The sequence below is a fragment of the Dermacentor andersoni genome, chromosome 9 (genome assembly GCF_023375885.2).
Source record: "Dermacentor andersoni chromosome 9, qqDerAnde1_hic_scaffold, whole genome shotgun sequence".
Classification (NCBI taxonomy): domain Eukaryota; kingdom Metazoa; phylum Arthropoda; class Arachnida; order Ixodida; family Ixodidae; genus Dermacentor; species Dermacentor andersoni.
In genome coordinates, this window is record NC_092822.1 from 95,764,824 (window position 1) to 95,779,618 (window position 14,795).

Consider the following 14,795-nt stretch of genomic DNA (forward strand, 5'->3'; position numbering starts at 1 on the left):
GGTGGCGTCGCGGAGGGTTAGGTCTCGCGCGCTCCTGTGAGCCATCTCATTGAGATTGCGAGGGGCGTCCTTGATATCTCCGAGGTGTGCCGGGAACCAGCAGATGGTGTGATGCTGCAGCGGCGCGGATCTATTAATTATTTCTAGAGCTTGGCTCGCAATTGCTCCTTTCTGAAAGGCTTTGACGGCCGAGCGTGAATCGCTGTAGACGTGGGTGGTGGTCGGGTCTGTGAGCGCGAGTGCGATGGCGACCTGTTCTGCTACTTCGGACTTGTGGGTCTTGACTGTGAGAGCGTTTGTGACTTGACCCTGCTTATTGATCGTGGTGGCAACGAAAGCCTTCCCGGTAGGGTACTGTGCCGCGTCTACGAAACAGGCTAAGATCTTCTTATCACGTATTTCGCGCAGGATGAACGATCCGCGTGCCAGCCTTCTGGGTTGATGGTGCGCGGGATTCATGTTCCGCGGGAGTGGGCGAACCGTGTAGGAGTTGCGTGTGTCCGTCGGAACGCTTTGATATAGATTCTCCATTACTGTGGTGTCATGACCTAGTTTGGCTAGGATTTCTCTACCTGGTTTGGTTCCAGAGAATCTTGTCCATTGAGCCCGTTCTTGAGCTTCGGCGATTTCTTCAAGTGTATTGTGCACCCCCAGTTGCAGCAGGAGCTCTGTCTCGGTGTTCTTGGGGATTCCCAGCGCTAGTTTGACTAGCTTCCTCAGTTGCACATTGAGTTTGTCCTTCTCTGCTACCTTCCATTTGTGCATGGCCGCCTCGTAGGTGAAGTGGCATAGCGCAAAGGCGTGTGTTAGCTTGAGGAGATTTTCTTCCTTAAGGTCGTGTTGTCTGTTTGCTACGCGTCGTATGAGATTCAAGGCATTATTAGACTTTGTCACGATCTTCTCCACTTTCGCAGCGTTAGAGCCGTTACTCTCAATGAGCATTCCAAGGACTCTGATTTTGCTGACGTGTGGAATCGTTCCTCCGTCTTTTGTTCTGAGAGTAATGGAGTGTGTGTCTCTGATTTCGTTCTTTGGCTTGGGACCGCTTCTCGATGGTTTGTAGACGAGGAGCTCCGACTTCGCAGGCGAACATCGCAGGCCGGTGGGAGCGAGGTATTCCTCGATCGCGTCGATCGCTTCCTGCAGAGCGCTTTCAATTGATCCCAGGCTACCTCCGGGGACCCAAAGCATTACGTCATCTGCGTATATCGTGTATTTGACCTTCTCGATTCGATCCAGTTTCTTGCCTAGGCCGGCTAGCGCAAGGTTAAAAAGCATCGGAGAGATGACAGAACCTTGCGGTGTGCCCTTGCCGCCGAGTTTGTATTTCTGGGACTTGATTTCCCCTAGACAGAGGGCGGTCGTTCTGTCGCTCAGGAACGATTTTGTATAAGCGTAGAGTCTCATGCCGAGGTCGAGGTTGGAGATCATGTCGAGTATGTAGTCATGTGATAAAATATCGAATGCCTTTTCGAGGTCTAGCCCTAGGATTACTCTCGCGTCTCTCGTGTCTGCGTCAATGATGTCATGCTTGAGGAGCTTCATGGCGTCTTGGGTGGATAGCCCGGGTCTAAAGCCGATCATTGCTGCGGGGTAGACATCTTTTTCTTCGAGATGCCTCGAGAGCCTGTTTAGGAGCGCGTGCTCGGCTACCTTGCCGACGCAAGACGTCAGCGAGATAGGTCTGAGGTTATTGATGTTTGGCGCCTTGCCAGGCTTTGGGATGAGCACGATGAGGGCCGTTTTCCAGTCTTCGCGTAGTGCTCCGTTCCTCCAGATTTTGTTGATTTCCTCTGTGAGGGTTTCGATTGAGGTTTCGTCGAGGTTTCTAAGTGCCTTGTTAGTTACGCCGTCCGGCCCCGGCGCTGACTTGCTGTTTAGGTTCTGAAGCGCCGTGCGTATCTCTTCGGTTGAGAAGTCCCGATCTAGCTCTGGGTTGGCTTTGCCGCGATATGCTTCGGCGGTCGTGCCTCTGGCATTTTTGGCCAGCGGGAGGTACTTGTCGGCGAGACGGTCAATGAGCTCATTTTCCGTGGTAATTTTGAGTTCCTCGTGCATGATCCTGTTCAGCGTACGACCCTCGTCCGCTTTGGTTCTGGTTCTGTCTAAAAGATGTTTGAGCAGGTGCCACGTCGTCCCGCTGTTGATGCGGCCGTCCGCGGCATCGCACACCTCATTCCATTGCTGGTTAGATAGTTGCGTGCAATATTCTGCAATCAGCCGGTTGAGGGAAGAAATTCTTTTTCCTCAGCCGTCGATTGTGTCTTTGTTCTTTCCATCTCCTGGTGAGCGATTGTTTGGCTTCGAGCATATGAGCCAATCGGCTGTCCATGCTTTGAACGGGGAGATCTGTCTCTATTTCCTTCGTGGCCGCCTTAATGTCGGCCTTTAGTTGCGACGTCCATTGCTCAATGGATTCTTTGCTTGTTCGGCGTTCGTGTCTGAACTCGCGGAACTCGTCCCAGTCGACGTACGTCCGGATGGGCTGTCAATCGCTGTCTCAACGATGTGATGATCGCTGCCCAGATCCTCGAAGAGGTTGTTCCACTGATAATCTGGAACGTTGCGGACGAAAGTGAGATCTGGCGTTGTGTCGCGATTGACCGAGTTACCCGTTCTTGTGGGGTATTCGGCGTTCGTGATGAGCGTTAGGTCAAGTTCATCGGCGTCGTTTAGTAAGTACTTGCGCTTGGCTCTGCTGGCGGCGTATCCCCAGGCCGTGTTAGGGGCGTTAAAGTCCCCGGCCACGATTATGGGGTTGTCGCCAGCACGGTTGCGGGCGAGCTGGAGAATTTGCCTATATTTTTGTGCTCTGTGCTTGGGGCTGCTGTAAACGTTTAGGATGAATATGCTCTTGGCGTTCTTGGCTCTAGGGAAGACTTCCGTGAGAATGAATTCGCAATTGCTGCGGTCGTGATTAATTTTGTGTGTCGTGTGGGCTAGCTTGTTGCTGACCAACGTGGCGATACCTCTAAATTTCTTTTGCGGTGTCATTGCGGTCGCGTCATAGCCGCATAGCGACAGTGTAGCGGTATTTGTCTCTTGTAGGAGAATGACTTGGGGTTTGTCTTTTTTGGCTCGAATGTATTGTTGCAGGGGGGCCTTTTTGCGGACGTAGCCCCTACAATTCCATTGCCAAAGGCGAAAAGTTTCAGTTTGCACAGCCATCTTTGTTGTTTGCGTGGGGTGGCCTTTGTGAGGCCACGTTGTTGCTTTGTCTATCGAGCGATAACGCCCGAGTAGACTGTGACGTCACAGACGGGTGGTCTGCCATTTCTAGCGTGTTGAGCCTTGCCCCATGCATGTTGATCGTCTCCATCATGTGATTGATTTGTAACGTTATCCTGTCGTAATCTTCCTTGAGGGTCCCTACAGTCGTCGCAAGTTTGTCTTGCCCTTCCTGCAGTGACGCGATGGTAGTTGTAAGCCCGCCGAGCAGTTCCTTGATTTCCTTAATGTCACTGTCCGTGCTCAATGGATGTGTGTTTGTCATGGCTCTTCTCTTATGTGGATTGCGCGTGGATTCCTCGACCGGTACTTCTAGTACCATCGGTTCTGATGTGGCTTCGGTTCGATTAGAGTCGGAGGGTGGTGGCGTTTTGAGTTGTCTGATTTCCTCGACGAGTTGTGTGATTGTTTGCCTTAACTCTTTGTTTTCGTGTTCTAGTCTTTTAATCGTATTTGCTATTTCTACTTGCTCTGGCCGTGCCATCGGACTCACCTGGCTGGCGGCCTGCTGTTGGTGCTGCTGTTCTTGTCGCTCCTGTTGTTGGTGCTGCTGAACTCGTTGGGCCCACGTCAACCGATGATTACCGCCAACTCGTGGGCTGTGGGCGAATCGTCTTCTTGACGAGGATCTCTGGCTCGGGTTCCTGGAGCGTCCTCGCGATCGTGACGACAGGCGACCGCGGTTCCTCGATCTCGAGCGGCCCCGCTCGCCGGACAAGCGAGCATCTGTGTTGGTGGTGGTGAAAACTTTTAATTGCTGCAAGAGAGTTTGGGAGCCACAGAGTGGCCCCGCTACATGGTCGGCGTCCCTAGTCCGGGACATCGCATGACAATGCCCCGTCTCTCGCCCGTTTCACCAGAGCCCTTTGGGACTCAAGCGAGGAGCAGTTGAGGAGGGCAGTCTCCCATGCCTCTCTGGAAGGGGTAGGGGAAGGGGGGAGGTGGGGATTTTGAGTACATGCCCACACCATGTGGAAGATATCACAGGTCTCCCCACAGTGCGGGCATCGCCCATCCGTGTTAGGATCGTAATGCTTTAAGATTGCAGGACAGAGCAGAGTACCTGTCTGCAGGCGCCTTAAAGTTCGCTCCTCCGTCTTACTCAGCCCCTTGGCAGGGGCTGGGAAAAGGCGGTGGTTGTCGCTATAATGCGTTATTATTTCCCTGAATCGCAGCAGCGGCTGGTTAGTCTCCGAGCCAGAAGAGCTGGGATGAGGAGCCCGGTAAATAAGCGCTCGGGCAGCCGCGTCAGCGGCCTCATTACCTCGTACGCCCTGATGGCCAGGAGCCCAAATGATTCTTTTCGGTGTTGGATCAGTGGCAGTCCGTCTTAGAATGCAAGCAGCTAATGGGGAGATCTCCCCAGCCAAGTAATGATCACATGCTTTTCGGGAGTCCGTAATGATGATTCTCGAATTGGCGTGGGCGGCAGCAAGCGCTATCGCTACTTCCTCGGCTCGCATTGAATTCGGGGCTCGAAAAGAGAGTCCATCGACGTGCATTTCCTGGTGAACAACAGCGGCCGTGTAAAATCCCGTGGGCGACGGCCCTGCTACGTCTACATAATATACACCGGGTCGGGAGCCGTGTTGTCTCTCAAGAGCGCGAGCCCGCGCTTGTCGTCTGTTTTCGTGCATGTCGGTGTCCATGTTACGGGGGAGTGGGGAGACCCTGAGCATATGGCGCCACAGTACTGGGATACGCTCCGTCTCCTCTGGAGTGCAGTCGTGTTGGATGTGTAAGCGGTTTAGCAGGCGGCGCCCAGGGGCCGTCTGCATGAGCCGGGTGTACTGGTTCACGAGGTGGGCCTCCCTCAGCTCCTGGTAGGAGTTTAGCACCCCCAATGCCTTCAGTTTGGCATTAGAGGTAGCCACCGGGAGATCCAGGGCTCGCTTAGTTGCCTTGCGGATGATGGCGTCTATTCGCGCCTCGTCTTGCTTAGTAGTGCGGAGATATGGCACGGCGTAGAGGATCCGGCTAGTCACGAAGGCATAGACGAGCCGAAGCGCGTCCCTGCCCCGCAGACCGCCCCGCTTGTTGGAAACGCGGCGGATCATACGCCCTACCTGTTCGCCTACTCTCTTGAGTTTCACAATGGTGGAGTCCGGTCTGAGTCTGTGGTGAATGAAAAGGCCCAGAATACGGAGCTCCTCCACCTCTCTAATAGGACCTCCTGACAGAGAGATGTGAATTGCTGTCCTATCCTTTGGGTTCGCTCTGACATGCAGAAGCTCTGATTTCGCTGGAGCGCATTGGAGCCCACAGTCCATAGCATACGCATCGACTATGGAAGCGGCCTGCTGAAGGCGGGCCTCCATGTCCCCCAGGCTCCCCTCAGTGGTCCAAATTGTAATGTCATCTGCATATAACGCGTGTTGAATGCCTTCCACCCGGGCCAGTTGGCTTGGGAGGCGCATCATAGCTATGTTGAACAGGAGCGGTGATAACACCGCTCCCTGAGGGGTACCCCGTGTTCCCATCATGTAAGGGCCGTATTCCTCGCCCTCAATCCGAAGGAAGGCCTGGCGATTAGTCAAGAAATCTCTTACATACGCGTAGGCCCTAGCCCCACAATCGGTAGAACTCAAGTTGGCCAGGATGCTTCCGTGTTTAACATTGTCGAAAGCCCCTTTCAGATCAAGGGCGAGGATGGCTTTGTCATTGTGTTGCATAGTTGTGGGTCGTATTACATCCCTGTGCAGCTGGAGAAGGACATCCTGTGCAGACATGTGGGGGCGAAACCCGAACAGGGTGACTGCAAAGAAGCCCTTACTCTCCAGGTATGGAGAGAGGCGATCCCGAACCATCGTCTCCATAAGCTTGCCCGCACATGAGGTCAGTGATATGGGCCTCAGGTTGTCCGTATTCACGGCCTTACCTGTTTTAGGGATAAACGTCACAAGTGACGTTTTCCACTCGGGAGGGAGTGGACGCCCGTCCCAGATCTGGTTGATGTATTCTAATAAATGGAGGTAGGCTGGGTCCGGTAGGTTCGCCAACAGGTTCACTGTTATGTTATCCCGTCCCGGAGCCGTACCCCGGCGCATTTTTGCTAAGGCCGCCTTAAGGTCGTGCAGCTCAAAAGGGGCATCAAGTGTTTCATTAGGCCTGCCAGAGTATATGTACTCAGGCCCAGGCGGGTCCTCCGTACGACAGAGATATCTGTCGCACAGAGTGTCCGCAAGTTGCGCCGTCGTACCTTGATACCCTTGCAGAGCCCGCCGGAGCTGCTTTTGCGTCTCCCCTCTCGTTTGGGAGGGGTCGATTAGACTGCGAAAGAGACGCCACGTCCCCTTCGAGCTCATCTGATGAGCTGCGGCGTCGCAGCGTGCTATCCAATTTGAATCTGAGAGTTCGGCAGCATACGCTGCAGCCTGCTCTGTGAGTTTGGCTATGCGGTCGCGTAATTTGCGATTAGTTTTCTGCTTTTTCCACCGTTTAGTTAAGCTCCGGCGCGCCTCCCACAAATGCAGGAGGTGGGTGTCCACTGCGGGGATCTCTTCGGTGGTTTGTAGTGTTGTGACGTGTTGTTTCTGAATGTTGTATATGTGGTTAGCCCACTCCGCGTATCCGCCGGAAAATAGTACGGGAGGGATAGTGTGATTTCGGAATTTGTGCCAATCGGTCAGCTTGGCCTGACCCCATTTTTTGCGCGCTGCCTTCGCCATGAGTGTAATCCGGAGAAGGAGGTGATCGCTGCCTAGAGAATCTCCCAAGTTCTCCCAAGCAGCCGCTCTAGCATTTTTAACGAGAGAAAGGTCGGGACACGTGTCGCGGGTTACCGAATTCCCCACTCGGGTGGGATACGCCGGGTCTGTGAGCAACGTGAGGCTGAGGGTCGAGATGAGCTCCGCCAGCTTACGCCCTCTTGCCTGTTCGAAGTGGTAGCCCCAATGAAGGCTGGGAGCATTGAAGTCTCCAACGATCACTAGAGGCTCTTTGGCTGCCATTTTTATCGCGCGAAGGAAGATTTCATTAAAAGTTACGCGCGGCTTATGCGGAGGGCAGTATATGTTGAGGATATGTATTGACGGGTCGCGGCGTCTGAGAGGCAGTACCCGGACCATTGTATATTCTTGCTCGGTACTCAAGTCTAAGTCGACCTGAACCACGGTGTAAGCTTTATTCACCAAGATGCACGTAGAGGCGCCCCCCTGAAAGGTGCTGTAGCCTGATAATTTAGCGTCTATGCCGGGCTCCTGCAGGGCAATGAGTGCCGGCATGTCTCCAAGGGACTGCAGGTAGAGCTGGAGGTGTGACCGTTTTTTCCAAGCTCTGAAACCCCTGCAGTTCCATTGGATGATCTGGAATTTTTCAAGGTTTTTATCATTCCTATTAGATCTGTTAGCCATCTTGTTCTATTTATTTACGGGCGAGCGGACTAGCTCTGGCCGGGAGCCAGCGCAACCCCAGCGAGGGGCCGCACCGACCCACCAGCTGCAGAGCCTGAACCTTGTTCCTCCGCTGCCTGGCGGGAGGCTGTCTTACGTTTGAGGTGAGGGGATTCGCAGCTAGTGGCGTTCTTAATTTGGGTGCTGACCCAGGGCTGCACGGCTTTAAGGACCGAGTCAGTGACCTGCGCCATAAGGTCGGGAAGTGCTTGCGTTAAAGCTGCCTTGAACATGTCCTGGAAGGACTCGCGGACTGCTGACATGATTTGATTCGGGAGGGCCGCCATCTGCTCCTCCAGTTGCTCGGTTTGGCGCTGCAGTGCCTCTAGGCCGGCGACGCGACCAGCAGATCCAACTACCGTGTCCCCGCACTGCCGCGAGACGCTAGTGAGGCAAGATGTTACGGATGATCCGTCATCCTCGCCATCTGGCTCAGCTTCTTGCATTGGTTCGAATGACCCGGCCTGTTTGGCCTTTAATTCTTGAATTTCGCGCGCTAGAATTTGGTTTTGGCGCCTGAGCTCCTCTACCTGCTGCTGTAGGGCGGTTTCGGTAGGGGAGGGACGGGTAGGGGGCCCGGAGACTGCCCTACTCCAACTGCTCACCTGTGGTTGGACGGGTGCCAAGGGCGGGAAGTCCCTGGCGTTGAGGACCGGGGGCACCGCCTGGGTCGCGGACCTGACAGGTTTCGAGGTGCCGGGTTTGGCCTTGGTTTCCTGATCGGCTGGCGCTTTCTTGGCCTTGGGCGGAGGAGCCTGCTTGGGCCCCGTCTTTGTCTTCGGTTTGGATCCGGATGGGGAGCTCGGTTTGATGGCTTTCCGGAACCGCCCGGCACAGCCAGGAGCTCCGGTAGGGTGGCCGCCTCCGCAGATGAGGCAGCTCGGAACACAGTCATGTTCTGCCGGGCCGTCAGGAGTGGCATCGGGAACCTGGACTCCGCAGCGTTTGCAGCGTCCCGGCTGCGGTCGCGGGCACGCATCGGCCCGATGGCCCACTGTGCCACAGCGGTGGCATGCTGGCACTGTTTTCTTGTACAGGCGAACAGGGAGCCGTTCGTAGCTGTACAACACCGTCCGTGGCACCTTGGTCCCCGCGAAGGTGATCACCGCAACCGGGGTTCCCCCTAGCTTGCGCACAGACACCACATTTTGTTCCGCACTGAGTTTTCGTTTAACGCTTTCAGACGTTTCGTCTGGCGAAACAGTCACGACGCCTCGACAGAACGCTCCGGAGAGTTTAGGGTGTCCCCGGAACGGTAGCTCGCGTTCCCCTACCGGCAGCACAATATCCCGGAGTAGCTTCTCCGCGGCGTCGACAGATTTCAGTGCACATACAAGGATGTTTTGGTCCCAAACGGGCCACACCTCAAGTCCAGCATTTGCGTCGTCCCCGAGGATGCTGCGGACTGCAGCGCCGGCTCGTCCAGGACCAAAAGTTGCCTTGAGGTCGACCGTGTTTCTTGGTTTCAGCACCACGACGATGTCATCTTTTTCAATGCGCGGCGTGTTCTGCGGCCGCCACCGGAGTTGCTTGGAGCTCGTCGAGGCTGCGTTCAGCGCACTCCCGCCCTGCGTATGCGCAGAGCTAGCCGGCGCCTGTTGCTGAGTGGCACCAGCACCAGCGTCCCTCGATGCCGCCGCCGCGTTCTTCTTTCCGCGCCAGACGCGCACCATATCTTGGAGGTAATCGTCCTCGGTTGGTAGAGGATCCTCGCCTTGAGTCGTATCCTCGGATTGATGGTTATCCATTGTTACGATCTGCAAGGACTGCGGGTCGTATCCGGTGACTTGATTTGGAGCCGCCAGAGCCGAGGGATCCCCGACCGGGGCCATCGCAGGCCCCGGCGCCGTTAGGCTTAGCACCACCGCGGCGTGACGAAGGCTTCAAATGACCGAAAAGTGGTCAAAAATTGGCCCCACCTTAACAAACGTGGTGTAGACGGGTGCCGCTGAGGTTCCTGGAGACGATGATACCAGGCTTGCAGGGGGAAAAGTTGGTGTATCGCAATTGATTGCGATCTGTCACGGAGCCGACGCGGTATGCGACCGCTCCCGTCACAGACCCGGCGTCTCTTTCTCTTTCTCTGTGTTGGCGGCCACGTTGTCGTTGATGGTGCTACACTCGGCGTTCTTGAGCGGCGGGAAGTCGTGCTGACTCAGGGCGATTGGTCCTGATCTCTTGGTGCTTTTGTTTGCGTTTGCTGCGATTCTTCTTTCAACTCGTCTTCTTCGTACGACGTAGGGGAGTAGGAAGCGGCTCGTGCATCCCTTGCTTGCCGTGACGTGATTTCCCTCGGAGAGCGCACACTTGATCGACGTGCACACATGATCTGCGTTAGGGTTAGCTAGTCCACAGCCTTTGCAAATTGCGTCGTCGGGTGAGGGGCATACGTCCGCACGATGGGCGAGTCTGCCGCACACATGGCACATTGCGATCTGCTTGCGGTAAAGAGAACACTTGATCAGGGCATTGTCGTATCTGACATAGTTCAGGACTCGAAAGCCGTCGAAGGCGATGATGACCGTGCCAGTTTCCTTGATTCTCTTTGCCGCCAGAGTGAGCGGGTTGCGTGGGTTGACGATCTTGCGGTTTATGGAGTCCTGCGTCTCATCTATCGGAACCCCTCTTATAACGCCTTTGCACGTTTCGTGCGGCGCCGTCCTATATGCAGTGGTTTCAAACGTTTGCTCTCCTATGGAAATGTTGCGGATCCTGAGGTATTTTGCAGCGTTCGCTTCAGACGGTGTGCTGACCACCATGATGTTCTGCTTCAAATTGGGGCATATCGTGTCCTCGCTTCGCTCGTTAGGTTCGATGCAAGCAGCCATGCAAATTGCTTTGGTGACCGTAAGTTGGCCTACCTTGGCTATGTGGATACCGCCACGTATGCGAATCACAATCTTGATGTCATCTTGGGGCAGCGCGGGCATTCTGCTTGCTTTGATCAAGGAGTTTCTCGCTGTTGAGACGGTTGCGTTCGTATTTCCTCCCTTTCGCTGGTGGTTAACGAGGTTGGGCTGGCTCAACGCAGTCTTGATTACTGACGGGCGCGGCGCCACGATAGTCCACCCAGCGTCTGCGATGAAGTCTTCCGGGCTCATGTCTTGGCCATTGACTTCGTATGCCATCGCTATAGGGTCGTTCATGGGTGGAAGGCTCGTTTGTTGTGATCGCTGGAGGCCCCCACCGCCGGGGTGGGCTCGGGGAGGTCTGGGGTCGGCGGCGGCTTGGTTGGAGTCGAGACGGGCGTTAATGGCGGCGGCCGTGCTCGCTGTTAGGCTTAGAGCCCGAGGCGGGGCGGCGAGAGCTGAAATCACTCGTAAAAAAGTACAGAGGTCACGCACTTGCCGAAATGTGGTCTCCTTAGGTAGAAAAGTACTTCAAGAATCTGATTCCGGGTAGAAAAGGCACAAAACTGGGCAAAAGGCACATTTAAATTGGCGAGAAAGCGGGAGCTGGCGCAGACGCGTCCGCAGCAAGCAAGAGTTTTACATAATAGTTGTGCGGAAACCCGCAAGCCGGAGTGAAGTAATTAATAAAGGGAAAATGAGACACCCGCCCAAACGTAGCTAAGTGCTACCAAGTGTCATCTGCTAAGTGCCATCTGCTAGCCGCATGGTTAGCTCAGAAGGTAGAGCGGCTGCCCCGGAAAGGCGGTGGTCCCGGGTTCGAGTCCCGGACTAGAACAAATTTTTCCTCGACTGCGACGGTTTTCTTTCGAGGAAGCCTATGAGTTTCCTTTGTAGCACTTAGCTACGTTTGGCTGGATGTCTAATTTTCCCTTTATTGAGTACTTCTCTCCGCCTTGCGGGTTTCCTCAGAACTATTACGTCAGAATACGTCACTGCACGTGAAATTCAAGGATATGAGCAGAGGCACTCCGGGAGATAATATCAATGGGCAAAAATATGGATAAGGACGTCAATTATGGAGACATTCAGCACATTTATGAGGACCACAGAGAGGCGGTGACACAGAAACGCGGTGACAACAGAACATGCCTAACTCCGTAGTTATAGCAACAGAGAACCCTTTAAGACCCTCTTTTCCCGGAGAAAAATTATAATACCGAGGCTAGCAGCGGTTTCATTAGATCTGATAAGAAAAGAATGAAACAGCTGTCAGGATTTCTTTGAGGAACATAACCGCCACTTCACTCTAATGATCAGTATTGAACAAGATGATCTCTTATATTGAAAGCATTGTGCAGCACGAGAAAAAAAAACATATCACATTGAGCAGCTTTCTGCCAGGACCAAGCCTGCAGCTACCAAACCAGAAGAAGAAAGAGCAAACCCCCGATGGATGTTCCCACCATATTCTCATTGAGTGTGACCCTCCCTTCTACAAAATACTCACTCAGATCGTGACCAGCCTGCTGGTCCCTTCCACAGAATGAGCTGTCTCTCTTCATGCGATCACCCTACTGTGCAGTTTTGAACAGCAAACCTGCTTGCATGTTATTGCGTCTCATACTTTGTTGAAATATATAAAATAAATCCCTTAACTCTGAGCGGTTTCCCTACATGTACACTGCTTCCAATGTGAAACTTCTCTGTACGCGCACATGCTATCACCACTCTTTACTCGACAAGCCCTGTACTCGAGTACCACCTTTGTCATCGTGACATCGCTGCATAGACGTCGGACACTGTGCAATCTCCTGATTCGCATTGTGGTATTGATAACGTGTGGGTGGTGCATTGTTAAATGTGAACATTGCAGATGATTTAAATTATAACATATATCGCAAAATTTCTGCAATAAGGCAGAAATAATACAAATTTAGGCTACGCCTCTACGATGGCATCATAAACCTATTTGATTTGATGTTAAGGAAAGTCGGCTTAACATGAGATCTAACGTTTTCTTTATTTTTATTCATTTGTTTTCCTACAACGGCAAGTTTTATCCCGTTCAGGCATAGCCAGCGCCCCTGAATCTTTTATGCAAAGTTAAGCTATGATACAGTGCCAACAAATCTTTTTGCGCAAAGATGTTTTAACACCAAGTAAAACACGCCTGTATCTGTCATATAATGTGACACGCCTGGTATCTGCCAAAACGCGATCCTTGCTGCGCCGCACCAGCATCGCGCCTTGTGGCCTCGGCGTATTAAAACACCGTTCGAGGAGCTAGAGCTCGACGTTAAACATGGCTTTTTCTTTTCCATGCATGATCTTTGATTGAAAGTACCCATTGTTTCATAAAACGGCACCACGTATGTACGAAAAGGGACTGCTGCACTGGAACCAGCTCTGAACGGTATGCTGATGGTTGCATACGTCTATCTTAAGTTTGAGTGAGTGTGTTAACTTGTGAACTTTGTTAACTTGTGCTAACATGAATTTTGTTAACCAAAGTAAAGTGATATTTTTCACTTTTCTTTCCCATGTATTAAAAAAAGTTTGATTGTGCAATAATGTTAAAGGATCCCCTTCGGAGCCGGAGTTTTCTTGGTTCCAACTCGCGGAAATTTTTTACTCATTTTACTTTTCCAAGGCTTCAAGCATGACGTTACAAGGAGCTGCGAAGTTGCAGAGAGCATTGATGCTACAGACGTATCCTAACTCAAAGCTGATAAATATCTTCAATTATTCTTCCATTTTTCTGCCACGGTGGGGCACGTGAATTACCGCCCCACCCCCCAACTCCTCTCGCCCAGCTCGCTAGTGAGAGGCAACTGTGAGCGCCGTCTTTTCGGCAAGCGGAATACGGCCATGGGCACAGAGGAGTGCTGCATGTGAACGAGCTCTGACGCCGGTTTCTGGAGCCGCCGAGGCTTACTTGACGCCACCGGCTTAAGCACCCGGCTCTTATCCGCATTTATTTTTTTAGGCTTACATGCCGTCGCTACTGCATTAATAATAATAATACTGATAAGAATAGGTTTATTTGCATCAAATACACAGATGATGCTGGAGACCAGCGACAAAAAGCTGCCAACATCGACAGCTTGACTAAGCCGTAGACCTCTATTGTGTGCTAGTATTTGTGTACTAGAAGTGAACAGTTACTTGTCCCAGCAAAATAGAGTCATACTCTGTCTTCCTGTGCCTCTTACTCAGAAGTATTTGGCTGAGAGCTTAATGCGCAATCTCAAACAGTTTATTTATACACCCTGATTGGAAATGTCGGAAGGCCCTATACACGTCCACAGCGCAGTTCTGGAGCCAGTGTTCTCGGTAACAGGCCGCATTTACCACCGATGTGAACAGTGAATGGCATGTATACAATATTTTTGGTGCATTCACAATGTAACACCGCTCAGAAAAAATTCCAAAACATCCCATGAGCGTAAGTAAAGCCATCATTAAGGATGGGCAGTAGAAGGTGTGTGTTACGCGCGTTCTACGGCATATATTGAGTCAAGGGATGTGATAATGTGGTAAAAAATATTGAAGGCTACAAATCACCCTTTGTAGGCACTTACATGGTCATAAGTATATCAAGAAAGGAAGTGATCCTAAACACACTCAAGCTAAGTAATAACGTGCATTACAACTACTTCTTGACATAAATGAGGGAAACACGACCACAGGATACAGCGATTCTACCCAAAATGTGGAAAACAATTAGATGAAAGTAATAATAGCAATACATATGGTGTCTTACGTCAATATATTTGTTTCTTAGGGAAAAGGTTAGAGAACACTTGTGTAGGCTACTACGAATATTGCCGACAAAAGGGGTGTTGCAGCAGTTCCAATTGGTGTTACACGAATGGTACATTCAAGTTGGTGAGGTATTTGGCGTTCTTCTGGTGGGTAAGTTTGGTCACACGTGAAAGGCATCAAATTCATTCCACAGACGCAGAGATGTGGCGATATGACCAAAGCTGGTAAGCATTGCTTACCCGCTTTTGTAGAAGTACGGGTAACTCCTGTAGAAGTACGGGCAAACTAGGGATCGAGGACAGCGTAAGCCATTCAGCAGCCGCGAATGGACGGTAAAACTCTGCTGCAGACATCAGGGAGCAGCGCGTACAAGACCAAGCGCCATTCGCAGACATTTTTCATTCAATGTGGGAGAGCAGCTATCCTAAATATTGACTTTTTCTACGAACAGCAAACAAAAATATCCTTGAGGCCTTAAATTACGCGGACAACAATCAGCAGTCGGCTCTGTAAGGCGTTCTATTTCACGAATACAAATAAAGCTGGCGGAACGTATGTG

At 52.3% G+C, this 14,795-nt stretch overlaps 1 protein-coding gene across 1 annotated transcript; it reads right to left on the minus strand.

The window, feature by feature from the left end:
- Positions 1 to 3,040: 3,040 nt before the first annotated feature.
- On the minus strand, positions 3,041 to 6,984 carry LOC126527876 (uncharacterized). Its single transcript, XM_055069308.2, has one exon. It carries the CDS (start codon positions 6,894 to 6,896, stop codon positions 4,038 to 4,040), a length of 2,859 nt encoding a protein of 952 aa, XP_054925283.2. The 5' UTR covers positions 6,897 to 6,984; the 3' UTR covers positions 3,041 to 4,037.
- Positions 6,985 to 14,795: the final 7,811 nt, after the last annotated feature.

Coding starts and splice junctions, on each gene's coding strand:
- LOC126527876 (XM_055069308.2), bottom strand. CDS start 6,896: ATGGCGAAGGCAGCGCGCAAAAAATGGGGTCAGGCCAAGCTGACCGAT.